At 67.3% G+C, this 26,511-nt stretch overlaps 3 protein-coding genes across 8 annotated transcripts; 2 read left to right on the top strand and 1 right to left on the bottom strand.

Annotated features, from left to right (window-relative positions):
- Positions 1–655: 655 nt before the first annotated feature.
- Positions 656–7,934, top strand: LOC125621384 (neural proliferation differentiation and control protein 1-like). 4 transcript variants are annotated; one of them, XM_048818244.2, is made up of 9 exons: positions 656–798; positions 1,924–2,091; positions 2,845–2,958; positions 3,912–4,088; positions 4,221–4,287; positions 4,807–4,891; positions 5,101–5,177; positions 5,866–5,956; positions 6,464–6,634. In XM_048818244.2, exons 2-9 carry the CDS (start codon positions 1,944–1,946, stop codon positions 6,530–6,532), a joined length of 828 nt encoding a protein of 275 aa, XP_048674201.2. In that variant the 5' UTR covers positions 656–798; positions 1,924–1,943; the 3' UTR covers positions 6,533–6,634. The 4 variants fall into 4 exon arrangements, with proteins under 4 accessions (XP_048674201.2, XP_074975678.1, XP_048674199.2 ...); XM_075119577.1 differs by lacking the exon at positions 656–798 and adding an exon at positions 970–1,161 and having other exon boundaries at positions 5,866–5,931; positions 6,464–7,934; XM_048818242.2 differs by lacking the exon at positions 656–798 and adding an exon at positions 977–1,161 and having other exon boundaries at positions 2,848–2,958.
- Positions 7,935–11,263: 3,329 nt separating this feature from the next.
- POU5F1 (POU class 5 homeobox 1) lies at positions 11,264–17,771 on the top strand. The gene is made up of 6 exons (XM_075119114.1): positions 11,264–11,857; positions 13,247–13,358; positions 13,793–13,923; positions 15,867–16,028; positions 16,326–16,616; positions 17,751–17,771. The coding sequence occupies exons 1-6, from the start codon at positions 11,264–11,266 to the stop codon at positions 17,769–17,771; spliced, it is 1,311 nt and encodes a 436-aa protein (XP_074975215.1).
- Positions 17,772–19,398: 1,627 nt separating this feature from the next.
- On the bottom strand, positions 19,399–25,222 carry TCF19 (transcription factor 19). Of its 3 annotated transcripts, none has more exons than XR_012664993.1 (4): positions 23,847–25,222; positions 21,858–22,473; positions 21,010–21,323; positions 19,399–20,966 (listed from the first exon to the last, which is right to left on the bottom strand). XR_012664993.1 is itself a non-coding variant. In XM_048818164.2 (3 exons), exons 1-3 carry the CDS (start codon positions 24,118–24,120, stop codon positions 21,089–21,091), a joined length of 1,125 nt encoding a protein of 374 aa, XP_048674121.1. In that variant the 5' UTR covers positions 24,121–25,222; the 3' UTR covers positions 19,399–21,088. The 3 variants fall into 3 exon arrangements, 1 of the variants encoding a protein (XP_048674121.1); XR_012664994.1 differs by having other exon boundaries at positions 19,399–20,876; XM_048818164.2 differs by having other exon boundaries at positions 19,399–21,323.
- Positions 25,223–26,511: the final 1,289 nt, after the last annotated feature.

The following is a 26,511-nucleotide window of genomic DNA, read 5'->3' as shown; positions in this document are numbered from 1 at the left end:
GCCAGTTCATGTCGCAAAGGGTGCCCCATGGAGGGCAGGCTAGGCCCCTGTGTCCCTCCTGCAGGCTGCCCATGGGGCAGAGAGGGGCTGGCGTGTGGTGGGGGGGTGCTCCCTCACACACCTGGGGTCCAGCCAGGCATCAGGGCTGGGGTCCCTCCAGTCCCACGTGGGGAGCTTGGGGGGGGTCTCAGTTTCCTGGAGGGGGAGGAGATGATGAAGCCCTTTCTCCTCCCCCCATAACTAAGGGGGGACTGGGGACCCACCCCCACAGCGCCGTCCTGTCACCATGACAACCCACGGCTGCATCAACTTCATCCCAGGTCCAACAGTGCAGGGAGCTGGTTGCCATGGTGACAGCTGGTGGGTATGTGGGTGTGAGAGGGGGCTGGGAGCCAGGATGCCTGGGTTCTCTCCGCAGCTGGGGGGGGGGGGGTTGGGTCTAGTGGTTAGAGCAGGGGGGGAGCAGGGAGCCAGGATGCCTGGGTTCTCTCCACAGTTGGGGGGGGGTTGGGTCTAGTGGTTAGAGCAGGGGGGGGAGCTGGGAGCCAGGACACCTGGGTTCCATCTCCCGGGTGGGCGGGGGGGATGAGAAGCTGTTTGCGGCATCTACCACCGCAGGCGGGGGCGTCTCCTTGGAGACAGGCACCGTGGACCCCAGCGGGGGTGGGCTGTCACTGATCTCCCAGCTGGGAGTCCCTGCATCCATCCCAGGGGCTCCCAGAGCCAGACCCAGGCCAGAGAGACCAGGAGCCCTCGCTCGGCACTGAGATGTGGCTGACTCTGGGGAGGGGCAGCCGGGTAACTGCCACATAGAACAGCTTCAAATGGGGCTGGCTTCTCCGCCCCTGAGATGCAGCCACCTCTGGGGCGGGCAAGCGGGTACCAGCCGCACAGAACACCCAGCCGGGGGGTTGGGACAGGAAGTGAAGGCGACTTGTGGGTGGGTCTCCCCGCCCCCGCCCGCCTCTGTCTCCATCCCTGGTTCATTCATAAATACAGCCAGCCCCTCCCCCCGCGCTCCGCCGCCCCCCGCAGCCGGGGAGGGAGGATCCAGAGGCGGGGACCCCCCCCCGCTCGGAGAGATGCGGACCCTGCGCTGGCTGGCGGCCCTGGCTGCTCTCCTGGGGCTGGGGCTGGCCCCGGGGGCCGGTGGGGAGGCAGGTGAGGGGGGGACAATGAGGGGGAGGGGCATCGGGGGTGTGTGGAGGAGAGTAGGAGGGGCCGGGAGCCAGGACTCCTGGGTTCTATTCCCAGCTTCGGGAGGCTGCGGGTCGGGAGTGAGGGGCACCCGCAGGGCTGGGGGGGGCAGGGCTGGGCTAACAGGGGCTGCGGGTCGGGAGTGAGGGGCACCCGCAGGGCTGGGGGGGGCAGGGCTGGGCTAACAGGGGCTGCGGGTCGGGAGTGAGGGGCACCCGCAGGGCTGGGGGGGGGGCAGGGCTGGGCTAACAGGGGCTGCGGGTCGGGAGTGAGGGGCACCCGCAGGGCTGGGGGGGGGCAGGGCTGGGCTAACAGGGGCTGCGGGTCGGGAGTGAGGGGCACCCGCAGGGCTGGGCTAACAGGGGCTGCGGGTCGGGAGTGAGGGGCACCCGCAGGGCTGGGGGGGGGGCAGGGCTGGGCTAACAGGGGCTGCGGGTCGGGAGTGAGGGGCACCCGCAGGGCTGGGGCGGGCTGCAGATCGGGAGAACAGGAGCAAATGCCAGGACAGATGTTGAAACATCTGGGAGGGGAGCCGGGTCTAGTGGTTCGAGCGGGGGTGGGGGAGGCTGGGAGCCAGGACTCCTGGGTTCTCTGCGGGCTCCGGGAGGGCAGTGGGGGCTGGAGGTTACGGCGGGGGTGGGGCTGGGAGCCAGGACTCCTGGGTTCTCTCCGGGCTCCGGGAGGGCAGTGGGGGCCGGCGGTTACAGCGGGGCCGCTCCGGTTCAGTTCCCGCAGGCCCGGCTGCGATGTGCCCGCCGCGGATCCGGCTGAATTGCCTCCTACAGCGGCGTAAGGGCTGCGGCCCCGGGGGGATCCGGAGCTGTGGCCCCTGCATCCGCCCCTACCATGAGGACCCCGGTGGGGACTGCGTCCTCGAGACGCCGCATAGGAACGGTGAGGGGCACCGGCAGAGCTGGGGGGGGGGCAGGGCTGGAGGGGCTGCGGGTCGGGAGTGAGGGGCACCGGCAGGGCTGGGGGGGCCCAGGGCTGGGCTGGCAGGGGCTGCGGGTCGGGAGTGAGGGGCACCGGCAGGGTTGGGGGGGCAGGGCTGGGCTGGCAGGGGGCTGCGGGTCGGGAGTGAGGGGCACCGGCAGGGCTGGGGGGGCAGGGCTGGCAGGGGCTGCGGGTCGGGAGTGGGGGGCACCGGCAGGGTTGGGGGGGCCCAGGGCTGGGCTGGCAGGGGCTGCGGGTCGGGAGTGGGGGGCACCGGCAGGGCTGGGGGGGGCAGGGCTGGGCTGGCAGGGGCTGCGGGTCGGGAGTGGGGGGCACCGGCAGGGTTGGTGGGGCAGGGCTGGAAGGGGCTGTGGGTCGGGAGTGGGGGGCACCGGCAGGGTTGGGGGGGCCCAGGGCTGGGCTGGCAGGGGCTGCGGGTCGGGAGTGAGGGGCACCGGCAGGGTTGGTGGGGCAGGGCTGGAAGGGGCTGTGGGTCGGGAGTGAGGGGCACCGGCAGGGCTGGGGGGGGCAGGGCTGGAAGGGGCTGTGGGTCGGGAGTGAGGGGCACCGGCAGGGCTGGGGGGGGCAGGGCTGGGCTGGCAGGGGCTGCGGGTCGGGAGTGAGGGGCACCGGCAGGGCTGGGGGGGGCAGGGCTGGCAGGGGCTGCGGGTCGGGAGTGGGGGGCACCGACCCATCTTCCTGTGTTTCTCCCAGAAGACGGAGCCAAGGGCGACGCGGGACCCGTCGACCTGGCCACCCTCATCCGCTCCCTGGTGGCCAAAAAACAGAAGGGATCCAGGACCCCTGGGACCGAGACCCCCCAGCAAGGTAGGGACTGAAGGTAACAGGGGGCTCAGCTGGGGGTGCTGCTCTGGGTTGGGGACTCAGCAGAGGGGGCTGGGCTGTGGGGAGCAGGGTGGGGGCTCGGCAGGGGGCGCTGGGTTGTGGGGAGCAGGGTGGGGACTCGGCAGGGGGCGCTGGGCTGTGGGGAGCAGGGTGGGGGCTCGGCAGGGGGAGCTGGGCTTTGGGGAGGGGGGCGGGAGTCAGCAGGGGGCGCTGGGCTGTGGGGAGGGGGCTCGGCAGGGGGCGCTGGGGTGTGGGGAGCAGGGTGGGGGCTCGGCAGGGGGAGCTGGGCTGTGGGGAGGGGGGCGGGGGTCAGCAGGGGGCGCTGGGGTGTGGGGAGCAGGGTGGGGGCTCGGCAGGGGGAGCTGGGCTGTGGGGAGCAGGGTGGGGGCTCGGCAGGGGGCGCTGGGCTGTGGGGAGGGGGGCGGGGGTCAGCAGGGGGCGCTGGAGTGTGGGGAGCAGGGTGGGGGCTCGGCAGGGGGAGCTGGGCTGTGGGGAGGGGGGTGGGGGCTCGGCAGGGGGAGCTGGGCTGTGGGGAGCAGGGTGGGGGCTCGGCAGGGGGTGCTGGGCTGTGGGGAGGGGGGCGGGGGCTCGGCAGGGGGCGCTGGGCTGTGGGGAGGGGGGCAGGGGTCAGCAGGGGGCGCTGGAGTGTGGGGAGCAGGGTGGGGGCTCGGCAGGGGGAGCTGGGCTGTGGGGAGGGGGGTGGGGGCTCGGCAGGGGGCGCTGGGCTGTGGGGAGCAGGGTGGGGGCTCGGCAGGGGGTGCTGGGCTGTGGGGAGGGGGGCGGGGGCTCGGCAGGGGGCGCTGGGGTGTGGGGTGGGGGCTCGGCAGAGGGTGCTGGGCTGTGGGGAGGGGGGCGGGGGCTCGGCAGGGGGAGCTGGGCTGTGGGGAGGGGGGCGGGGGTCGGCAGGGGGCTCTCTGACATCTCTATCTTTGCAGCTGGCTCCATGGGGATTGAGCCCCAGGTTCCTTCGGTCACCGAGACCCCCCCTACGTCTCCCCCTCCCCCCACGACTCCCCCCTCCGCCGAGATGCCCGGCTCCAGCCCCCCCCGGCCGGAGGAAGACCTGAACTCGGCTCCCCCCGATTCCCGGCTCAATGAGGCCGTGTCTCTGCGTGAGTGACAGGGAGGGGGCGGGAATGGGGCAGGGGGCGGGACAGAGCGCCTGGGGGGCAGGGGGGCGTTGAAGGGGTTGGGGGGGCCAGTGCTCAAGGGGTTAATGTTTCTCCCCCCCCCGCCCCCTGCAGTGCTGGTGTTGATGTGCTCGGTGACCGGGGTCTCAGGGCTGCTGGTGGCTGCCCTCTGCTGGTACAGGTAGGAACTGCACCCCCCCGCAGCCCCCCCGCCAGCCCAGCCCTGCCCCCCCAGCTCTGCCGGTGCCCCTCACTCCCGACCCGCAGCCCCCCGCCAGCCCAGCCCTGTCCCCCCAGCTCTGCCGGTGCCCCTCACTCCCGACCCGCAGCCCCCCGCCAGCCCAGCCCTGTCCCCCCAGCTCTGCCGGTGCCCCTCACTCCCGACCCGCAGCCCCCCGCCAGCCCAGCCCTGTCCCCCCAGCTCTGCCGGTGCCCCTCACTCCCGACCCGCAGCCCCCCGCCAGCCCAGCCCTGCCCCCCCAGCTCTGCCGGTGCCCCTCACTCCCGACCCGCAGCCCCCCGCCAGCCCAGCCCTGCCCCCCAGCTCTGCCCATGCCCCTCAGTCCCAACCCGCAGCCCCTGGGTCCTCCCCTACCAGCTCAGCCGGTGCCCCTCACTCCTGACCCATAGCCCCTGCTAGCCCAGCCCGGGACTGCCCTGCCCCTGGCTCTGACCCCCCCACCGCACTCCGTGCCCCCAGGTTGCAGCGGGAGGTGCGGCTGGCCCAGAAGATGGCATATACGGCATATCGGGGGAATCATGATCGATACCACCAGCCCAGAATGGTGAGATTTCCCCCCCCCCCCCAGCCATGCTTACCCCTAGGGGGCTGGAGACCGGGACGGGGAATGGGACCCAGGCGTCCGGGACTGGAGCACAGTGCACTCACCCCTAGGGGGCTGGAGACCGGGACGGGGAATGGGACCCAGGCGTCCGGGGCAGCAGTTTCACCTGACCAATGACCATCTCCCCGTCTGTCTGTCTGTCCCCCCAGTACATGGACGCCCGGCTGGCCCAGTCCTGCCAGGTGCACCAGTATGAGCGCCAGAAAAAGATCCTGACCAATGAGGAGTGAGTTCCCTTCCATTCCCACCCCCCGCATTCGCCCCATTGGTTATGAGTGGGGGGGAGGGGCTTAGGGAGGGGCCCCCCGAATCCACACCCCAAAATCCACTCCTTCCCTTCCCCCACTCCATTCCCCCTCTCCCAAGCCTCCTATTCCCCTGAATCTACCCCCAACCCAAATAAACTCCCCAAATCATCCCCTTAAACCGACCCCCCCAAACTCCAGGCTCACACTTGAATCTTCCCCTTCCCATCCCCCCTGAATTTCCCCCCAATCCACCCCCCCCAAAACCCAAACCCATCCAAGTCACCCCTGACCTCTGCCCCTCCCCGCCCCTCTCTGTCCCCTCCGACCTTCCCCCCACAATCCAGCCTGGAAAGTTTGCACCCCAAAATCTCACCCTTCAGTCCTTCAGCCCCCTGCCCTGTGAGCAGCCCACTCGACCCTCCCCCCCAGTTTGGGGGTCTTTCGGGGACAGTTACTCCCTTCCCCCCACCCCCCTCTGGCTGGGCCCATGGGACGTTGGGCCTCAGGCCTAGGTCTCCCCCCTCCCCCCCCGTTTCCCACCTGGATACCTGGGTCCCTTGGATCTCTTCCCCTGGCTGCAGAGCTGCGTCAGCTCCCGGACCCCCCGCCCTAGACCCTGGCCGCGGCCCCGGGCCTCACCCCGTGTCTGGGTCTGTCCCCCCCCAGGAACCCCCCAAAGCCCGTCCAGCAGCTCTCGACGGAGTCGGAGACTGAGAACGGGGACTTCACTGTGTACGAATGTCCTGGACTGGCACCGGTAGGGGGTGCTGGGCTGTGGGGAGCGGGGCAGGGACAGCAGGGGGCAGGGCGAGGGCAGCAGGGGGTGCTGGGCTTCAGGGAGCGTGGTGGGGGGCATCAGGGGGCACCAGGCTGTGGGGATGGGGACGGGGGTCAGCAGGGGGCACCAGGCTGTGGGGAGCGGGGTGGGGTCTCAGTGGGGGGCGCCGGGCTGTGGGGAGCAGGGTGGGGGCTCAGTGGGGGGCACCGGGCTGTGGGGGTGGGGGCTCAGCGGGGGGCGCCGGGCTGTGGGGGCGAGGGCTCAGTGGGGGGCACCGGGCTGGGGTGAGTGGGGTGGGGGCTCAGCGGGGGGCGCCAGGTTGTGGGGGGCGGGGGCTCAGCAGGGGGTGCTGGGCTGTGGGGGCGGGGGCTCAGCGGGGTCGCCAGCCTGGGGGGAGTCGGGCAGTGTCGCTGCGCTCTGCCCCTCGCACGGTGCCCTCACTGACGTCTTCCTTTCTCTTTCTTCCTCCTCTTCCCTCGTTCCCAGAGTGGGGAGATGGAAATCCACAACCCGCTCTTCAACACGGCGTCTGCCCGGCAGCGCTGCCCCCCCTAACCCTGCCCCCCTCATTCAGCCCCCCTTCCCCGGAGCAGCACAGTGCCTCCTGGTGGAGACATGGGGGGGGGAGGTGGATCTGCTCAGATTTTGGCAACATCTTCCCCAAGAACCCGCCCCCCCAGAAAATTCGGGGGGGGGAGGTTAAAGGTGAAGGGTCATCACTCTGATGCGGGGACCCCCTATTTCTCCCCTGCTCTCTACCCTCCCTGCAGACCCATCTGTCCAGAGCATGGTTCCTTTCAGGGAGCAGGGGCTGTGCTATGGGGCCGGTCCATATGGGGGGGATATTGACTGGGGAAAACTATACAAGGTAGGAACCATAGGAGGGTCTTAGTGAGTTCAGGAGTTGGGGGGATTGCATTTGGGGTGACACCAAGAGAAAATTGACCAGGGGGCCCATATAGAAGGATACTGACTGAGACTAAAGAGTGTGCGTGTCGGGGGGGGGGGAGAGCTCTGTGCGGCAGACACCATGGGTTCCCCTCACCCCCCCCACAGCCCACTCCCAGCAGGCCAAGGAGGGGGCTGGTGGGTACCATGAGATCAGGAGTGACACTGAAGTGACACCAGGAGACAGCCAGGGTGGCCTATATAAGGGGTATATTGACTGGGGGAACCTAAACAGGGTGGGAACCAAAGTTGGCATCCTGCTGGGATGAGGGCAGCTGGGAGGAGGGGGGACAAGTATTGAAGTGACACCCCGGGACGATATTGACCAGCAGGCTAGTGGCTGGGGTGGGAATCATGAGAGGAGTCATAGACTCAGAGGGGACAGGGACTGAGGGGGACCCATATTGAGGTGACACCAAGTCCCCCCCCACCCACGGTAGTTTGACCAGGGGGTCGATATAGGGGGATACGGACCAGGAACCACCCCTCCCCCAAACACTCCTCTTCCCCCTAAGGCCGAGCGAGCGGAGAATTGGAAGATCCTGGCCGGGTGCACCACGGCCCCGCGGCGTCATGCGTGTGCTGGCGTGTGGGCTGCGGCGTGGCCCTGAGGCTGGCGTGTGACCGAATGGCCGCGCGCGGCCAGCCGGGTTTCCCTCATCCGTGACGCCCCGGGCATCGGGCTCACACGCGGGTCACAGCCCCGCTCAGTCGCGTGGCTGTCAGGGCTCCGGGTGTCCCGGCAGCTCCCACGCCCCGGGCTGCTGGCGGGGAAACATGGGGCAGGTCTGAGCCCCCCAGCAGGGGGCGATGACACAAACACGCTCTGGTCCATACCAGGTTCCCAGGGGAGATCGGAGGGAGATGCTAGAGGCCCCCTGCTCCCCGCCTGCCCAGCTGCCCCCCCACATACTGCTCCCCGCCATGCTGCTCCCCTCCCACTCCGCCCCCCAGTTTCCCACCTATTTATTCAACCCTCCAACTTGGAATAAAAGAGAAAAGCAAAAGAGATGAAGGCATCTGTGAGTCTCGGACACCGGGCCTGGCCCCTCTAGGGGGTGCTGGCTCTGATCTGGGGGGACACTGCCGTGGGGCTGCCAGTGGGCTGCGGTCCCATCTCCTGGGCTGCAGGACAAAGGGCTGGGCCATGGGGCAGCTGACTGGGGCAGGATGCGAGACACGGAGCCTATGCCCCATAACCCCCCATTCCCGGTCATGTGACCCTGAGATTTGGGGAACCCCCCACGTCCTTCGCCAGGGCCCCCCGCTACCACCGAAGTCTCTTAGGCATCTCTTCTATCAACATCCCCTGAAATATCTGCCATCCTGAATCCTAGCCAGGGCTCCCCTGCTAGAAAGGACCCCCCAGACTCACCAGCCCCCCTCAATCCAACTGGGCCCCAGGACCCTTCAGTGAACCCTGCCCCCAATCCCAGACACAGTTACACCCAGTTCCCCCAAAGAATCACCCCCAAATATCAGGCACTTGCTCCCCAAATTCTCTTTGAATGCTGTAAACTACCCCCCAGTTGGACATCCCCCCCCCCAGAAACGGGACCCCAAATTCTCCCTGAGCTTTCACCCTCAATTCTCTACCTGATCCCACTAACTTTCCAGTGCCCCTCACTCCCGACCTGCAGCCCCCTGCCCCCCCAGCCCTGCTGGTGCCCCTCATTCAATCCTGACCCCCAGCTCCCCCCCCCAAGGTTGAGGCCTCAGGTTTAACAGCCCATCCAGAGATACACAATGAGCCGCCCCCAGGTCAGCTGGGCCCAGGGCTGGGCCATTGATACCTGAATAGCTGAGCGTGTCACTGGCCATCCCGGCCACAATAGCACCCGGCCGGGGCATTCACCCCCCAACAGCCTGCTAAGTGCTGGGGGGCCAACCCCTGCCCCTCCCAGCCGGGAGAGATCCCAGGAGGCCTGGCTCCCAGCCCGCCCTGCCCTGACCACTACCCCCCACCACCACAGCCAGGGAGAGAACCCAGGAGTCCTGGCTCCCAGCCCCCCATGCCCTAACCACTGCCCCCTGCCCTACGCCCAGAGCCAGAAGAGAACCCAGGAGTCCTGGCTCCCATCCCACCCGGCATTAACCACTGACCCCTGCTCCCCTCCCACAGCTAGGGAGGGAACCCAGGAGTCTGGGCTCCCAGCCCCCCCTGCTCTAACCACCAGACCCCACTCCCCTCCCACAGCTAGGGAGAGAACCCAGGAGTCCTGGCTCCCATCCCACCTGGCATTAACCACTGCCCCCCCCCCCCCGCTCCCTTCCCAGAGACGGGAATGAACCCAGGAGTCCTGGCTCCCAACCCCCGCTGCCCTAACCACTGCCCCCCTCCCCTCCCAGAGCCAGGGAGAGAACCCAGGAGTCCTGGCTCCCAGCCCCCCCAGCCCAGACAGCCCCGCCCCGCTCACGCCCATCACAGGCTGCAGAGTGATCAAAACCCGACCGAAACCAAGGGGAGATAAACCCAGGAGTCCTGGCTCCCCCGCCCCCTGGTGCCCCCCGCCCTCGCCCCGCACAATGTATCAAAGCCATTCTCTTGCTAAGCGCCCGGCTCTCACATCAATGGGGCAGCCCGGACCTTGATGGCTCCCCCGGGGGGCTGGCTTCCTGGCCGCCTCCGCTGCCTGTCCCCACGGGCCTCCCCCCAGCCCTTGGCCGTGAACCACCCGCCCCGGTCTCCCCAAACTCGGGGAGTGAGGCTGATGGGCCAGACTGAGGGGGGCTGGGAGCCAGGACGCCTGGGTTCTCCCCGGCTCGGGAGGGCTAGGAGCCAGCCAGGACGCCTGGGTTCTGCCATTGACTTTCTGAGCTGTCTTTAAAGGTCAAGTCAGTCATTTCACCCTTCTGCACCCCACTTCACTCATCCTGCCTGTAACCCTCCTCCCACACCGACCAGAGCCAGGGAGGGAACCCAGGAGTCCTGGTTCCCAGCTCCCTCCACTGCTCTTACCACTAGACCCCACTCCCCTCCCAGAGCCAGGGAGAGAACCCAGGAGTCCTGGCTCCCAGCCCCCACCCCACCCGACCACCAGTCCCCTCCCGGAGACCCCAGGAGTCCTGCCCCCCACTCTCAGCGTCCCCCCCGGCAGGCCTCGGGGCCATTGTCTGGAGCTAAGTGGGACCCATTGAGCGGCGATGGGGCACTTAGCGGGGGGGAGGGGGGGCGACCTTGGCAGAGCCCCTGGCTTTGATCCGGGTGGGAGGGGCCGGCTCCTTGGAGCTGAATCGGGGGAGGGAGTGGGGCAGCCAATGCTTGGGGTGGGGCCCGGCCAGGGAGGGGTTAACGAGGCGGGTTGGGGGGGGCAACACTGGCGCAGAGGCAGGAGCTGCTGCTTGCTTCTCCCGGACACCTGGGTTCCTTCCAGCCCTGCTTGGGTCCACCAGGCAACTAGGAGGTCAGAGGAGTGGGGGCTACGTTCTCCCGGACGCCTGGGTTTCCTGCACCCCTCTTGGGCTTCACCGGTCAACTAAGAGGTCAGAGGAGTGGGGGCTACGTTCTCTCGGACGCCTGGGTTCCCTCCACCCCCCCCCCCTTGGGTTTCACTGCTTGCCCAGGGGGTCCGAGGAGTGGCAGCCCCGTTGTCCCGGACGCCTGGGTCCCCAGAAGCTGCGCTCCTTCTGAACGCCTGGCTTCCACCCCCTGAACTTTCCCCGGATGCCTGGGTTCCTCTTGGACTTCGCCTTGGCAGGGAGTTAGGGGCCAGAATCTCTCGGTCGCCTGGGTTCTTACCAGCTCCTCCTGCTTAACCTTGGCCAGGACAGCACAGGAGGTAGGAGCCAAATTCTCCCGGACGCCTGGGTCTCTCACCAGCTGAGATTCACCAGGGACGCCTGGGTCCCACCGCTGGCTTAGCTGCATCCCCCGGACGCCTGGGTCCCTTACCAGCTGAGATTCACTTCAGACCCCTGGGTCCCCCCGCCGGCTGAGCTGCACCCCGGACGCCTGGGTCCCCCCGCCGGCTGAGCTGCACCCCGGACGCCTGGGTCCCACCACTGGCTTATCTGCATCCCCTGGACGCCTGGGTCCCTCACCAGCTGAGATTCACTCCAGACGCCTGGGTCCCCCCGCCGGCTGAGCTGCATCCCCTGGACGCCTGGGCCCCCCGCCGGCTGAGCTGCATCCCCTGGACGCCTGGGCCCCCCGCCGGCTTAGCTTCACCCCGGACACCTGAGTCCCTTGGTGGCTGAGCTGCACCCCAGACACCTGGGTCCCACCACCGCAGAGCTTCACCCCGGACGCCTGGGTCCCGCCGCCCCCTCGGCCCGGTGGCCGTGGACTGAGCCGTGCCCTCGAGGTGGCCATCTCCCTGCGTCCCCTGGCCCGTCACCATGGCCGGCCACGTGGGGCAGGAACTGGGGCGCCCGTACCCCTTGGCGGGGCAGGGCCTGCACCTGGACGCCGTCCCGCCGGGCCCAGCCAACGCGCCCCACGAGGGGCCCGGCAGCTTCCTGCCTGAGGCCTACAATGGGGTGGCCCCCGGGCAGGGCTACGGCTACCGGCTGGACTACGGGCCGCAGGGGGGGCTCCTGGAGACGCAGCCAGGGGACCCCGCCGGGCACCAGGCCCTGCTCCGAGCCTGGTGCCCCTTCCCCATGGGCGGGGAGGGCTGGGCGCCCCCCTACGGCCCTGGCCAGCCGGCTGCGGCCTACGAAGGCCTGAAGCCTGACGTCAAGCCGGAGCGGGAGTGTGGCCAACAGGGCCCCATCTACGGGCACCCGGCCCAGGCCTGGGGGGGCTGCTTCCTGCCCCAGGCCGCCGCCCGCCCCCTGGCCACCCTGCCCGCTCCGCCCCCAGGCCCCGCGGGCGAGGGGGGCGAGGGCAGCGGGGCCAGCAGCCCCCGGAGCGATGGCAGCGGGGGCAGCCCCGGGGCGCCGGCGGCCCCCGGCGAGGTCAAGGCGGACGAGGCCGAGAGCGGGGATGAGGTACGGACAGGCTCTGGGGCTGGGCGAGATCCTGGGGGTGGATCTCCCGAGATCCCAGCAGATCCCCTGAGCTACGGACCGGGTCCCTCGGGATCTCTGTGGATCCACCCTGGGGTGCGAGAGAGATCCCAGCCGATCCCGCCACACCTCAGCTGGGCAGAGTTTGGGACAGGAAGTGGAGTAGAGTCCAGGATCCCAGCTCCCCCTGCTCTAACCACTAGGCCCCCACACCCCTCCCAGAGCTGGGGAGAGAACCCAGGAGTCCTGGCTCCCAGCCCCCACTGCTCTAATCACTAGGCCCCCACGCCCCTCCCAGAGCTGGGGAGAGAACCCAGGAGTCCTAGCTCCCAGCCTCCCTCCCCCACTCGGGCTAGGCCCTGTGTCCAGCTGCCCCAAAGGAAGATATGTTCCTGCTCTCTAATTGGGACTCCTCCCTGATTTACAATCACCCGTGAATTCCCCCTTGAGGGCACTGGCCCAGGCCCACTCCCCAGCCCAAAGGGGCTGGGAGCCAGGACTCCTGGGTTCTCTCCTGGTTCAGGGAGTGGAATGGGGCCAGTGGTTAGAGTAGGGGGGGGCTGGGAGCCAGGATTCCTGGGTTCTCTCCCAGCTCGGGGGGGGAGTGGGGCCTAGTGGTTTGAGCAGGGGGGCTGGGAGCCAGGACTCCTGGGTTCTCTCCCTGGCTCGGGGAGGGGAGTAGGGGCTAGCGGTTAGAGTGCGGGGGCTGGGAACCGGGACACAACTTCCCTCCTTGTCCCGAAGGCGGGCGGGTGTCACCCATCCACTGTTCCCCAAAGCTGGCAGCAGTGCGGGCAGGGCTGGTCAGACAGGTGCGGGGTCGTTGTCATTCCTGAGCGATGGGGCCATTGCCTGGGTGATGGGAACAGATCCTCCACCCAGCGCCCCAGGTCTCCTAACACAGGGGCAGGAGCCAGGACTCCTGGGTTCACTCCTGGCTCTGGGAGGGGAGTGGGGTCTAGTGGTTAGAGCAGGGGGGGCTGGGAGCCAGGACTCCGGGGTTCTGTCCCCGGCTAGGTGGGGAGGGGCTGTGGGTGTGTCAGGAATGGACGATCTCAAGCTGCTCAGCCGGGGCAGTTGTTACCCGGGCTCCATCTGTGTCCTGAGCCCTGGGACTTGAGCGGCCAGATTCCTGCCAGATGATCGCGGGGCCAGAGCCCTGGCTCCAGGCTGGAAACTCCCCCCGGACCAAGCTCTGCCAGTGCCCCCCCACTCCAGACCGCAGCCCCCTGCTAGCCCAGCCCTGCGGTCTGTCCCCGGCTCTGGGAGGGGAGGGGTCTCGTGGTTAGAGTGGGGGCAGGGCGGAGAGCCAGGACGCCTGGGTTCTCTCCCTGCCCCTCCCCACTGACAGGCCCCCGTCCCCTTCCCCAGGAGACCCCCAGCACGGAGGAGATGGAGCAGTTTGCCAAGGAGCTGAAGCACAAGAGGATCACGCTGGGGTTCACGCAGGCCGACGTGGGGCTGGCCCTGGGTGTGCTGTATGGTGCGTGTCACTGGGGGGGCTCCCGGACGCTGGGGTCCATTCCTGAATGGGCTGGGGGGACGCCAGGGCCCGTTCACAGGGTGCGGAGTGTCCCTGGACACCTGGGCCCATTTCCAAGGGGGTGTGGGGGCAGGGCCCGGATGCCAGGGTCCATTCACAGGGCAGGGGGGTGTCCCTAGACTCCTGGGCCCATTTCCAAGGGGGTGTGCGGGCGGGGCCCGGATGCCAGGGTCCGTTCACAGGGCAGGGGGGTGTCCCTAGACTCCTGGGCCCATTTCCAAGGGGGCGTGGGGGATGTCCCAGGACGCCGGGGTCCGTTCAGAGAGCAGGGGCTCCCCCACACACAGGTAAGACGGCTGGGGCGGGGGTTGCCCGTTGGGTCCGGGCAAGGCTGCCCCCGCCCTCGGCCCTGACCCCCCCCCCCCGCCCCCCAGGGAAGATGTTCAGCCAGACGACCATCTGCCGCTTCGAGGCCCTGCAGCTGAGCTTCAAGAACATGTGCAAGTTGAAACCGCTCCTGCAGCGCTGGCTGGACGAGGCCGACGGCAACGCCAACCTGCAGGAGGTGGGTGGGGGGCCGGGTGGGATTTGGGGGGGCACCTGTGGATTGACATCATGGGGGGGCTGGGCCCAAAGGGTGGTTGGCATGTTGGGGAGGGGGGGAGGCAACAGCCTGCTGTGTTTCGGGGGGAGGTTGTGGGGGACCTGGGGGTTGGGGGGACGGGGGGAGGATGGGCTGCTCTGAGGGGGGGGCTGGGATGAGTGGATGGGTTGGTGTGCTGGGGGGCAATGGCCTGCTGGGGGGCTGCTGGTGTGACTCGGGGGGACAGGGACAGGGGATGCTGGGTTGACTCTGGGAGGGACTAGGGCTGGGTGGGATACTGGGGTGACTTGGGGGGGAATGGGGGAGACGGGGCAGGCCGGGGGGCTGGGGGGTGACTCTGTGGGGGTTCACATGTCAAGGGGGCAATGGCCTTCTGGGGTGACTATGGGGGGGGAATCTGGGGGTGGGGAGGGCTGGAGGGGCCCTGGGATGACTGGGGGAGGTTGGTGGTTTTGGAGGGGCAGCCGTGTTAGTCTGCATCAGCAAAAACAAGGAGGCGCCCTAGAGACTCTAACAGATTTATTTGGGCATAAGATGAGTCGGGGGTGCTGTAGTGACTCTCTGGGGGGGGCGCTAGGGTGACCGGGAATAGGGAGATGGGGGGAGCCGGGGACGCGGCGGTGACTCTGCGGGGGGACGGGGGAGTCGGGGGCGCGGCGGTGACTCTGCGGGGGGACGGGGGAGTCGGGGGCATGGCGGTGACTCTGCAGAGGGACGGGGGGAGTCGGGGTGCTGCGGTGACTCTGCGGGGGAACAGGGGAGTCGGGGCGCCGCGGTGACTCTGCGGGGGGACGGGGGAGTCGGGGACATGGCGGTGACTCTGCGGGGGGACGGGGGAGTCGGGGGCGCCGCGGTGACTCTGCGGGGGGAGTCGGGGGCATGGCGGTGACTCTGCGGGGGGACGGGGGAGTCGGGGCGCCGCGGTGACTCTGCGGGGGGAGTCGGGGGCATGGCGGTGACTCTGTGGGGGGACGGGGGAGTCGGGGGCGCCGCGGTGACTCTGCGGGGGGAGTCGGGGGCATGGCGGTGTCTCTGCGGGGGGACGGGGGGAGTCGGGGGCGCGGCGGTGACTCTGTGGGGGGACGGGGGAGTCGGGGGCGCCGCGGTGACTCTGCGGGGGGAGTCGGGGGCATGGCGGTGTCTCTGCGGGGGGACGGGGGGAGTCGGGGGCGCGGCGGTGACTCTGCGGGGGGACGGGGGGAGTCGGGGCGCCGCGGTGACTCTGCGGGGGGAGTCGGGGGCATGGCGGTGTCTCTGCGGGGGGACGGGGGGAGTCGGGGGCGTGGCGGTGACTCTGCGGAGGGACGGGGGGAGTCGGGGCGCCGCGGTGACTCTGCGGGGGGAGTCGGGGGCATGGCGGTGACTCTGCGGGGGGGACGGGGGAGTCGGGGCGCCGCGGTGACTCTGCGGGGGGAGTCGGGGGCATGGCGGTGACTCTGTGGGGGGACGGGGGAGTCGGGGGCGCCGTGGTGACTCTGCGGGGGGAGTCGGGGGCATGGCGGTGACTCTGCGGGGGGACGGGGGGAGTCGGGGCGCCGCGGTGACTCTGCGGGGGGAGTCGGGGGCATGGCGGTGACTCTGCGGGGGGACAGGGGAGTCAGGGCGCCGCGGTGACTCTGCGGGGGGACGGGGGGAGTCGGGGCGCCGCGGTGACTCTGCGGGGGGAGTCGGGGGCATGGCGGTGACTCTGCGGGGGGACAGGGGAGTCAGGGCGCCGCGGTGACTCTGCGGGGGGACGGGGGGAGTCGGGGCGCCGCGGTGACTCTGCGGGGGGAGTCGGGGGCATGGCGGTGTCTCTGCGGGGGGACGGGGGGAGTCGGGGGCGCGGCGGTGACTCTGCGGGGGGACGGGGGAGTCGGGGGCGCGGCGGTGACTCTGCGGGGGGTGCCCCGCCTGTCCCCCAGATGTGCAGCATGGAGAGCGCCCTGCTCCAGGCCCGCAAGCGGAAGCGAACCAGCATCGAGACGGCGGCGCGGGGCTCCCTGGAGAGTTACTTTCTTCGCTGCCCCAAGCCCAGCCTGCAGGAGATCACCCACATCGCCCACGACCTGCACCTCGACAAGGACGTGAGTCCCGGGGGGGCGGTGCGCAGGGAGGGGTGCCGCGGGGGGGAGGGTGCTGGGGGCCATGTGTGCATGGAGGGCTGCGGGTTCGGGGGCTGGGGGAGGGTGCGGCCCAGGGGAGCTGTGGGGGGGAGGGGTGCAGGAGACTGCGTGTGCATGGGGGGCATGGGGAGGGGGGCTATGTGCAGGGAGGGCTGCGAGGGAGGGGGCTGTGTGGGGGAGGGGTGCAGGAGGCTGTGGGGGGGCGCGGGGGGCAGCCCATCCCATGGGGCTGACGTCTGTCCGTCTGTCCCCCCCCAGGTGGTCCGCGTCTGGTTCTGCAATCGCCGGCAGAAGGGGAAGCGCAGCGGGGGCTGCTCCGGGCGCGACGACTGCGAGGGGGGGGGCCCTGCCCTTCGCTCCCCCTGGCCAGCTGCCGGGGCCCCCCATGGGGCACCACCCTCCGCCCCCCCAGGGCTACAACGCTGCCGCCTTCGCCGCCCTCTACGTGCCCCAGTTCCACCACGGGGGGGAGCCCTTCGACCCCACTCCCCCTGGGCCCCCCCTCATGGGCCACCCCATGCACTCCACCTGAGCGCCAGGGGGCTGGGGGTGGGGCGGGCGGACAGGAGGGTCAGGGTGGGGGATTTTAACTGGAACCCCCCCCCTTGCTTAACTTTAAGGCAAGGGATTGTGTGTCAATTTCTCGGGAGGGGGCTGATTTGCGCACCCCTCCCCCCATTTTTATTTTAAGGCAAGGGATTGTGGGTACGTTTTTATTTACAGGCAAATCTTCCCCCTCCCCCCCAGTCTGAAAGGCCTCAAGGCAGGGGGAAGGACTGGTTCTAGATCAGCCTTGTCTAGACCGAGCAAGCGTTCTCCAGCCAGCACCCCATCTTGGCTCTAGAGGCTCTGGGCTGCAAACACCCCCAACCAGGCAGACTCTAGAAGTGGGATGTTCTTGGTGTGCTCTAGAACCCACCCTGTCCCCGCCATCTGAGGTCTAGAACAGCTCCAGCCTCTCAGTGGACAATCTTGAGCCGATGGTGTTCTAGGTACCTCAACGGGAGACTCCAGAAAGTCCTGTCATATCTTTATAGGGCTAGAATAGCTAAGAAAGCTCTGGTGGCTCGATTCCTGTCAGCTCCTTTCAGGTATCTTGGGGAGCAAGTCATGGATCTCGAACCATGAGGAATCCAGAACATCGGCACTTTCAAGGTGGGAGGGTTCTAGTGTAACCATGAATACTTTGGAATCAGGCCACCCACGTTGAGAGCTTCTGGGTGTGATCTAGAACCTCCCGTGTAGCCCAACCGTGGGTAGGGGCTCTAGAACATCAGGGGGAAACTAGAACTCCATCCCGGTGAGCTTCCATCAACCTACGTGTATGACATCTACACCAGGGCTTCTCAAACTTCATTGCACCGTGACTCCCTTCTGAAAACAAAAATTACTACGTGACCCCAAGGGGGGGGGGAACTGAAGCCTGAGTCCACCTGATTCCCACTGTCCCGTGTGGGGGAGCCAAAGCCTGAGCCCCCCGCCCTGGGCAGGGTAGGGGTCAAAGCCAAAGGCTTCAGCCCCAGCCAGGGGGCCTGTAACCTGATCCCCACCACCCAAGGGTGAATCCCTTGGGCTTCAGCCCCGTGCACCAGCAAGTCTAAGCAGTCCTGGTGACCCCCTTAAAATGGGGTCCCAACCCACAGTTTGAGAACCACTGATCTAGACTGACCCCTCTGGCTCTAGAACCCAGTCACCCACTTCTGAGGCCTCCTCCCATGGAGGGTCTGGGGCAGGGGTGTCCAAACCCTATCTCCCCTTCAGGAACCTCAGGTTGCAGGGGGGACAGTCCAGAGCTGCAGCAGCTCGTTGTCGACTCTAGAACGAGTACAGTGAGTCTAGAACCTTGCTCCATTTGCCGAAGACGTCACTATACCGAACCACAGTGATTCCAGAACCAACATGCATCAAGTCTAGACCCGCAGTGACTCCAGAACCAGGACAGGAGGAATTTAGAACCACTGTGACTCCAGAACCACGCAACCCCCTCCAGCCTCCTGAGTGTCCGGCTGCCCTGCAACAACCCCCAGGGACCCCACAGCCCCCCATCTCCCATCCCAGGAACCGTCAGGGTTTTTTTTTTTTTCTAGATCAGCCACATTCCTCTAGACTTTGTAGCTCTTTTTTAGGGAATGGTGTAAATAGTGTAAGACTCTTTTTCTCCAGCAGGAGGCGATAAGAGTCCTGACCCCTCTGGCTGCATCCCTACCATCTGCTCCGCCCCCCCCCCATCTTTTCTCTCTTTTTTTTTTGCTGCTGAATCTGCTGTGGGGAAAGTGATCTGGGTTTTACTGGGCGGGGGCGAGAATCCCGGGCGGTGTCTTGACGGGAAGCTGCTGCACGCTCGCACCCACCCCCCTCTCGGTGCCTTATTAAATGACTCGTTACCCAAACGCCGGGTGGTGTCCGTGTCTGGTTTTGTAACGTGAGGAAAAACACCCTCTCCTGCCCCGCTCCCCGCAGCCCAGCACCCTGCTCCCCGCAGCCCAGCGCCCCCTGCCGAGGCCCCCGCCCTGCAGCACAGAGCCAGGGCCGGCGCCCCATCTTGTTTCCCAGGCAGGGCTCGTGCAGGTCCAAGATCCAGCAGGCCACTGACTCAGGGTGGGGCCTTGCCTGGCAGGATTTAACCCCCCCAAGGCCACCTGGCCTCGGCTACCTTCCCAGCCAGGAAACCCCCCGCCCTGGGCTAGCACCGCAGCCCTGACCCTGCCTTTTCTCACTGGGGTGGGTGTAACAGGAAAAGACTGAAGCTCAGGTCACTGGGGCAGCAAGAGAGAGTCCTGGCTCCCAGCCCCCCCTGCTTTAAGCACTAGGCCCCACTCCTCTCCCAGAGCTGGGGACAGAACCCAGGAGTCCCGGCTCCCAGCTGCCCCCTGCTCTAACCACTAGACCCCACTCTCCTCCCCGGGGGACACAGCCCAGGAGTCCTGGTTCCCAGCTCCCCTCCCCCCCCGCTCTAACCACTAGACCCTACTACCCTCCCCACCTGAACCCGGGCCACACAGAGATCTGCCTGCAGGTTCGGTTTGGTTGTGATCGACCGGATCCGAGGAAGCGACAGCTGTGGCCAGCAAGGAATGGGACCGCACTGTAGATGATGGACTTGCGAGGGGGTCTTGATCTCCCAACTCCCTGCCCCCTGAGCCACAGTTCCCCTCTGGGGGTGCGCTCCTTGGCTTCTCCTGCCCCGGAGGGTCAATTCCCAGGCTTGCAATACCAGCCTCCTGCCAGCAGGCGCGCAGTAGCTGAGGAGGGACCTAGGCACATATAGGGTGCTCTGTGCTGCAGCAAATTTGGAGTGGGCGGCAGCTACACACAAACCATTCGCCAGGGGTTGGTTTTTGTGGCGCATGTTAGACTGCAATGGGCACAAGTGGAGCGGGACGGTGGAGAAAAACAAACAGGTGATCAGTTAGAAACACCCCCCCCCTTTTTTTTTTTTTGGTGCCAGAGCAAAAGAAGGAAAAAATAACAGAGGGGAGAGGTGGATCCGCGTCTCCGCCCACGGCGCGGCGGGGGGAGCCATTCACCAGCGTCGTGGGCGGGAAAGGTCCGGTTTAGGAGTAGGAAGAACCCCGTTTTAGGAACAGGCTGAAAAATCCAGTTTTTCTGGCCTTTCCGGCGCGTTTTCACTCCCTTCTTTTCCGTCTCCCCTCCCCTGGAAGGAAGAAGGGAGCGGGGAAGCGGCTCCGTGGGAGGCCATGACGACTGGGTGTATTCGCACGGGGAAATCCAGGCGCAGGGAGAAGCGGCTGCTACGGAAAGAAGGAAGGGAATGGGGTGTAAAGGCTGGCAGATGAATCAATCGCACGGGGGTGTGCGCATCTTGGATGCCCTCCTGGAGTCCTCGTGGGCGTGGAAATGGCCAGGTCACCTCCTCGTGCGAGGCTGCACAGCTGCCTTGTTTGTCACGAGGGCCGCGTGTAGTCTCTGCGAGCCGCTGCTTCGATGTCCATGCTGCGCACGAATGCCAAATGCTCTGAGGCGGCACCGGGCCAACGCCCGGCCTGATTGGGAGCGAAAGCCCGGCACAGTTAGTGTGAGGCACTGCTCAGGCATCGGCCCTCCATTGGCTCTCACCCCATCGGGCACATTTTCACAAGCCACAGCTCACGTGCGCTGGGGCTGGATTGTGGAGCCGGTGCCCCGTAGAGAGGAAAGGCCCCGTGTCCCATTCCCTGTAGGGGAACAGAAATCCCAGCCCAGAGGGATGTGCTCGGCTCCCAGGTTTGCACAATCGTCTTGGCACTTTTGCACAAGTCACGAGTCGGGCATCTCTTCTTTCCATCGCCAGCCACGTGCCCGGCTTACGTTTCTTGCTTCAGGCTCCTCGGCTGTTTTCACCCAGTCCCCACTTGGCTGGCACGGTGGCACTAGCCGCTGGGCATGCATAATCGCCTGGCACATTTCACCAGTCATTGCTTGTCTCCCACGATTTCACCAGTGCCTTCTAAGGTGTCATGTTTCACCACTCCCTGTCTGTGCGCGCACACAATCGCCAGGCCCGGTGTCACCACTCCCTGTCTGTGCGCGCACACAATCGCCAGGCCCGGTGTCACCACTCCCTGTCTGTGCGCGCACACAATCGCCAGGCCCGGTGTCACCAGTCCCTGTCTGTGCGCGCACACAATCGCCAGGCCCGGTGTCACCAGTCCCTGTCTGTGCGCACACAATCGCCTGGCCCGGTGTCACCAGTCACTGTCTGTGCGCGCACACAATCGCCTGGCCCGGTGTCACCAGTCACTGTCTGTGCGCGCACACAATCGCCAGGCCCGGTGTCACCAGTCACTGTCTGTGCGCGCACACAATCGCCTGGCCCGGTGTCACCAGTCACTGTCTGTGCGCGCACACAATCGCCTGGCCCGGTGTCACCAGTCACTGTCTGTGCGCGCACACAATCGCCTGGCCTGGTGTCACCAGTCCCTGTCTGTGCGCACACAATCGCCAGGCCCGGTGTCACCACTCCCTGCCCATCTTGCACCGTCTCCAGTCTCCTGGCCGCCCCGTGCTCCCCTGCCCTGCGGCTACGTGCGGCAGCCCCCGCAGCGGAAGTCGGCCTCCTGGACGGCGCTGTAGCTGCAGCCCACGCAGGCCACGTGGAACCAGGCGTCGCAGCCGTCGCACTGCACCCACTGCACCGTCTCGTCCTGGGGCAGGCGGCAGCGTGGGGCCGCGCAGGGCTCCGCCGCCAGCAGCGTCTGCGAGAACACCTGGCAGGTGTCACGCAGCGGGTGCTTCCGCGGCCGCCCCCGCCGCTTCCTGCAACGGGACGGGAGAGGTGAGTGACGCTGGGCCTCCCCATCTAGGGGGCACCGGCTCCGATCCAGCCCCAGGGCGGGGACTGGCTGACTCAGGGGGGCAGAGAATGGGGCCCGGGGCCTGTCCCCTCTCGGGGATGCTGGCTCTGATCTGGACCCAGGGCAAGGGACAGGGTGGGTCAGGTGGGGCCTTTCCCCTCTAGGAGACACTGGCTGGCTCACTAGCCCCTCATGTATCACAGGACCCTACAAACCAATTGCTGCCTCAGTGCTAAACCCAACGGCTCCCCCTTCACCCACGCTGGCCTCTGGGAGGTCCCAATGCCAGGCTGGGGCCCCCCACACCTTATTGTGAGTTTAGAGCCTTTTGTGCGCCCAGCTCTGGGGCAGAGCACCGTGGGCAGTGCCAAGTATAACACAGGGCAGACGATGACAGCTGAGGGTAGCAGGGCAATCTCCAGCCCTTTCGGGGGAGATGTAGGTGCTATGATCCTGCCCCCTCCACAGAGCATGCTGGGACACCGACTCGACTCACCCGCTTGGCGTGACCTGGACCTTCAGTCGCGCATCTGGCTGCGCCCTGCCGCTCCCTGCCCCCTCCGGCGCCTTCCGCAGCGGGCTCTGGCAGCTGTATCCATCCGGCTCACAAGCCCACGGCTCCTCGTCCAGCCGGGTCACCTCGTCCTCCAGCTCGGGGAGCAGCGTGTGGGCCGACTTCCGACGGCTCCTGGAGGCCCCGGGCCGGGAGGGAGGCTCCGACCTCGGACCCCGGTTCAGGGTGAAAGTCAGTGGCTGTGGTTTGAGCTTGCTGAGGCTGCCGATGGAGCTGAGGATCAGGGTGGCCTTGGGGCGGGAAGGGCGAGAGGGCCCCGCGGGCCGGGCTAGTGGGCGGATGCGATGGTTGCCGCCAGGCAGCACGGGTTTGAAGCCGCAGGGGAGCGGCCAGGGGGCCTTGGGGGCCGTGATGGCAGCAAAATCCTGGGGCTGCACCCGCACCTTCTGGAAGAGGAAGCAGAACTCCGAGTCGTCAGGCGGGGGTGCCAGGGCGCAGCCCTCGGGCACAGGGTCCGGGTGGCCGAAGGTGACCAGGTCTCCGTCGCTCAGCTCCAGGCGCCGGCCCCGGGGCACCCGCACCGCGTTGACGTAGGTGCCTGGCGGAGATGGGAAGGAGAGAGCGGGGTGAAGGGGGAGGCCAGGGGTCCCTGGCACACTTGGTGGTGGGCTAGTGGCCACAGGGGAGCGAGTCCTTCTCATGGGAACTGCCGGGCTCACGGGGGCGACCTGTGCAGAGCTTTGGGTCAGGGAATTTCCAGGGTTTTTTAATTTTAATTAAACGAATAGAGGTAGAACTAGATGGAGAGATGATAGATATTGGGGGAGAGAGATTAGAGAGATGGGGTATATGGGGATGGATAGATAGACAGGCGTGTATGGGGACAGACAGACACATAGGTGTGTATGGGGATGAACAGACAGATAGGCAGACGTGGATAGGGATGGAGAGAGACAGGTGTGTATGGAGATGGATAGACAGATAGACAGACAGACGTGTATGGGAACAGACAGACAGATAGGTAGGTGTGTAGGGGGATAGACAGAGAGACAGGTAGATGTGTATGGGGAGGGATAGCTTGATAGACAGGCAGAAAGAGGAGTATGGGGGTGAGGGACAGACAGGAGGATACCTTAGACCAGTGGGTCTCAACTATTTATCATCGTGGGCCGCATATGCAGCCCACAACGTGTTACCTGGTCCACAGGTTGAGAACCACAACGCCCCCCTCTCCCCAACCCCCCCTCCCACCACACACAGACCCTATGCCCAGTGTCTCCCGCCCAGAGACAGCTCCACAGAGTGGGCCCAGGAGTGGAGTCCTGGGCAGGGTGGCAGGGACCCCAGGCCCTGTTGTGTGGGGCCAGGTGACAGCCCCATCACTGACCCCGGACTCTGTAGGGCTGGGCAGCAGCCCTGGGCCCCATGGAGCCAGCTGGCGACCCCAACACATCGCGCCGGGCAGCCAGGACCCTGGTGCACTGGGCAGCCGCACGGCCCGGCAGCCATTAGCACACAGCTGTGTGCTAACTGGGCTGCATGCGGCCTGCAAGCCGAGAACTGCTGCCTTAGACAGAGGGGTGTGTACGGGAGAACACAGAGGGAGGGAGGATTGGTTGTGTGTGTGATAACTTACCCTCTGGGATCTTTTCAGTCGCCACTGACATGCAGCCACCTCTGGGGTGGGACAGGATTAGTGGCCACCCAGGGACCCTGCACTGAGATGACTGGCCTGGGGCTGAAATGCAGCTGCCTCTGGGGTGAGGCTCGGCGGCTAGTGACCCTGGGCGAGTCTTTAAACAGGAAGTGAAAAGGGAATCGTCTCCGATGCGAAGTGCAGAGGAAGGAATTAACTGGGCGGGGATCCAGAGCAATAGCGTTAAGGCACGAGCCAGCGCTGAGTGCCAGGGCAGAGTGCCCCTGCTGAGCTCCCGCCCCGCTCCCCCCAGCACAGCGCCCCCCAGCCCTCACCATGGGTGCTGCAGTCCACCAGGCAGACCCGCCACTCCCCGGCGGTGCTGTGCGGGTCCCTCTCGGCGTGGATCTCGGCGTGGATGCGGGACACCAGCCCCGGGTTGCGCTCTGACACCAGGGGGACGTCGCAGACCTCGGCCCGGCGCCCCAGCCGGTAGGTGCAGTGCGGCCCAGCTGGCCGGAAGGTGTGCAGGTCCCGGTTCGGGTCATCCCCCGGACTGGCTGGGCCCATCCGCAGCAGCTGGAAGCAGGGCAGGGCCTCAGATGGCATGGCTGGCTCCCCCTCCCCAGCATTGGGGAGGGGGTGCTGGGAATCAGGACTCCTGGGTTCTACCCCAGCTCTGGGAAGGGGTGCGGTATAGTGGGTTAGAACGGGGGGCCTTGGAGCCAGGACTCCTGGGTTCTATTCTTCTCTGAGAAGTTTACTGGCTGAGACAGGAGCAACTCATGGTAGCAGTGGCTGGAAATTTACCCAGCTCCTGCTGCGGGCCTAGACCTGCCCCAACCTCTCCTGCCCGGGGTGTGTGTGTGTGTGGGGGGGGATTAATTCCCTCCCGTTACCTCCCTCGTTATCCAGCTGACGACACAACAGCTCACGGCATCGTCTCCCCGCCCTGGCTGCTGCTAAAGTGCACTGGCTCCCTGCAGGGGGTGGGGGGACCCCGCTACCGGCCCCCCCGTGGGCTCAGGGGAGCCAAAGCATGGGGGGCTTGGAGGCCTCCCCCTGCCCCAGCTCTGGATCCCCTTTGCCTTCCCCTGCAACGCAGTTCTGGAGCCCGGCAGGGCCCTTTCCCAGCTCCAGACCCACCGCCCCTCTGCGGTTCTAGATCCCCCTCTTGCTGACAGAGCTCCAGAACCGCCCCCCCCCGGTGTCTCTAGCTCTGCGCTCAGGATCGAGAGCCTCTCACGAACGCCGGTCTAGAACCCCCCCCCAGGGGAAAGCGGCTCCAGAACAGCGCGTCTCTTGGCAACGCTGCTCTAGAACGAACACCCTGGTCGGCATGGCAACCTGCTGCGCAGCTCTAGCACCCCGACCCCTCCTGCTCGGGACTCCGGTCTCCTAGCAACGCAGCGCGAGAGCCCCCCGGCCCCCAGGGCAGCGAGGCTGGCGGGCACGTCCCCCGGTCGCCTTGGCAACACGGCTCTAGAACCCAGGCCTTGCTGGTAACGGGGTCCCCGCAGTGACGCTGCTCCGGGCTCCCGGGCTCCTTGGCAACAGGGTCCCCCCAGTGACGTAGCTCCGGACCCCCGGTCTCCTTGGTAACGGGGTCCCCCCGGTGACGTAGCTCCGGGACCCCAGTTTCCCCCTCCCCTTGTCTCGGCCCGGCGCTGAGCGTCCGCCGGCCACAGCGGCTGCCCGGGCTCCCGTTCGACGCGCGCTGCCTGGGGAGTCGCCCGCTGATTGGCCGAGCCGGGACGCGTGGGCGCGGCCGCTGCTACCCATTGGCTTTGGCCTGGGCGACCGCTCCCTGATTGGCCGGGACCACGGAGTCACGTGGGGAGCGGGCCGGCGGGCGACTGCTGATTGGCCGAAATTGACAGGAGTGGGGCGGGGCCGGAGCGCGAGCGCCTCAACGGTCGCGGAAGGAGGGGCGAACCTGGGGTGGGGGTTGCGCATGCGCATGCGGGCAGGGACCCGGGGGGGAGGAGCTAGGGGGAAGAGGCGGAGCTCAGGTGAGGGGCCCAGGGAGAGGAGGGGCTGAGAGGGAAGGTGGGAGGGGAGGGGCGGGGCTCAGGGGAGGGGAGGGGCTGAGAAGGGAGGAGCTGGGAGGGGAGGGGCTCAGGGGAGGGGAGGGGCTGAGAGGGAAGGAGCTGGGAGGGGAGGGGTTCAGGGGAGGGGAGGGGCTGAGAAGGGAGGGGCTCAGGGGAGGGGAAGGGCTGAGAGGGGCGTGGCTCAGGGGAGGGGCTGAGAAGGGAGGAGCTGGGAGGGGAGGGGCTCAGGAGAGGGGAGGGGCTGAGAAGGGAGGGGCTCAGGTGAGGGGAAGGGCTGAGAGGGGAGGGGCTCAGGGGAGGGGCTGAGAAGGGAGGAGCTGGGAGGGGAGGGGCTCAGGGGAGGGGAGGGGCTGAGAAGGGAGGGGCTCAGGGGAGGGGAAGGGCTGAGAGGGGAGGAGCTGGGAGGGGAGGGGCTCAGGGGAGGGGCTGAGAAGGGAGGAGCTGGGAGGGGAGGGGCTGAGAGGGGAGGAGCTGGGAGGGGAGGGGTTCAGGTGAGGGGAGGGGAGGGCTGAGAGGGGAGGGGCCGAGAGGGGTAGAGGCCCAGGTTTTTGCAGGGGGGGGTGGAGGGAGTTATAGGAAATGCGGGGGGAAGGAACCTGACCCACAGCAAAGGAAACGGTGGGTTGGAGAGCAGCTGGGCTGGGGGAAGTGGCAGGGGCCCCGTGGCACCGATCCAGCGCCCAGGCCTAGCCTGCAGGGAGCCCTGAGCTCAGGCGTCTCCCCCCCCCCAGGGCCCCGGGGGCGACCCCACGTATCTTCATGGCGAGACCAGCCGGGCGACACTCAGCCCGTGACCCCTTGTGACATACGGGGAGCCCTGGCCTAACATCGGCCCTGCCCCCACTGGGTAGCACGGGTGGGGGTGGGAGATGGGGTGTGTCCCAACAGCTAGGGGGCAAAAGGGGTCAAGGCAACAGCAGGGGGCTGCTCAATCAGAACCGTGGGTAAT

The sequence above is a fragment of the Caretta caretta genome, chromosome 14 (genome assembly GCF_965140235.1).
Source record: "Caretta caretta isolate rCarCar2 chromosome 14, rCarCar1.hap1, whole genome shotgun sequence".
Taxonomy (NCBI): Eukaryota; Metazoa; Chordata; order Testudines; family Cheloniidae; genus Caretta; species Caretta caretta.
This window is presented reverse-complemented; position numbering and strand designations above follow the sequence as displayed.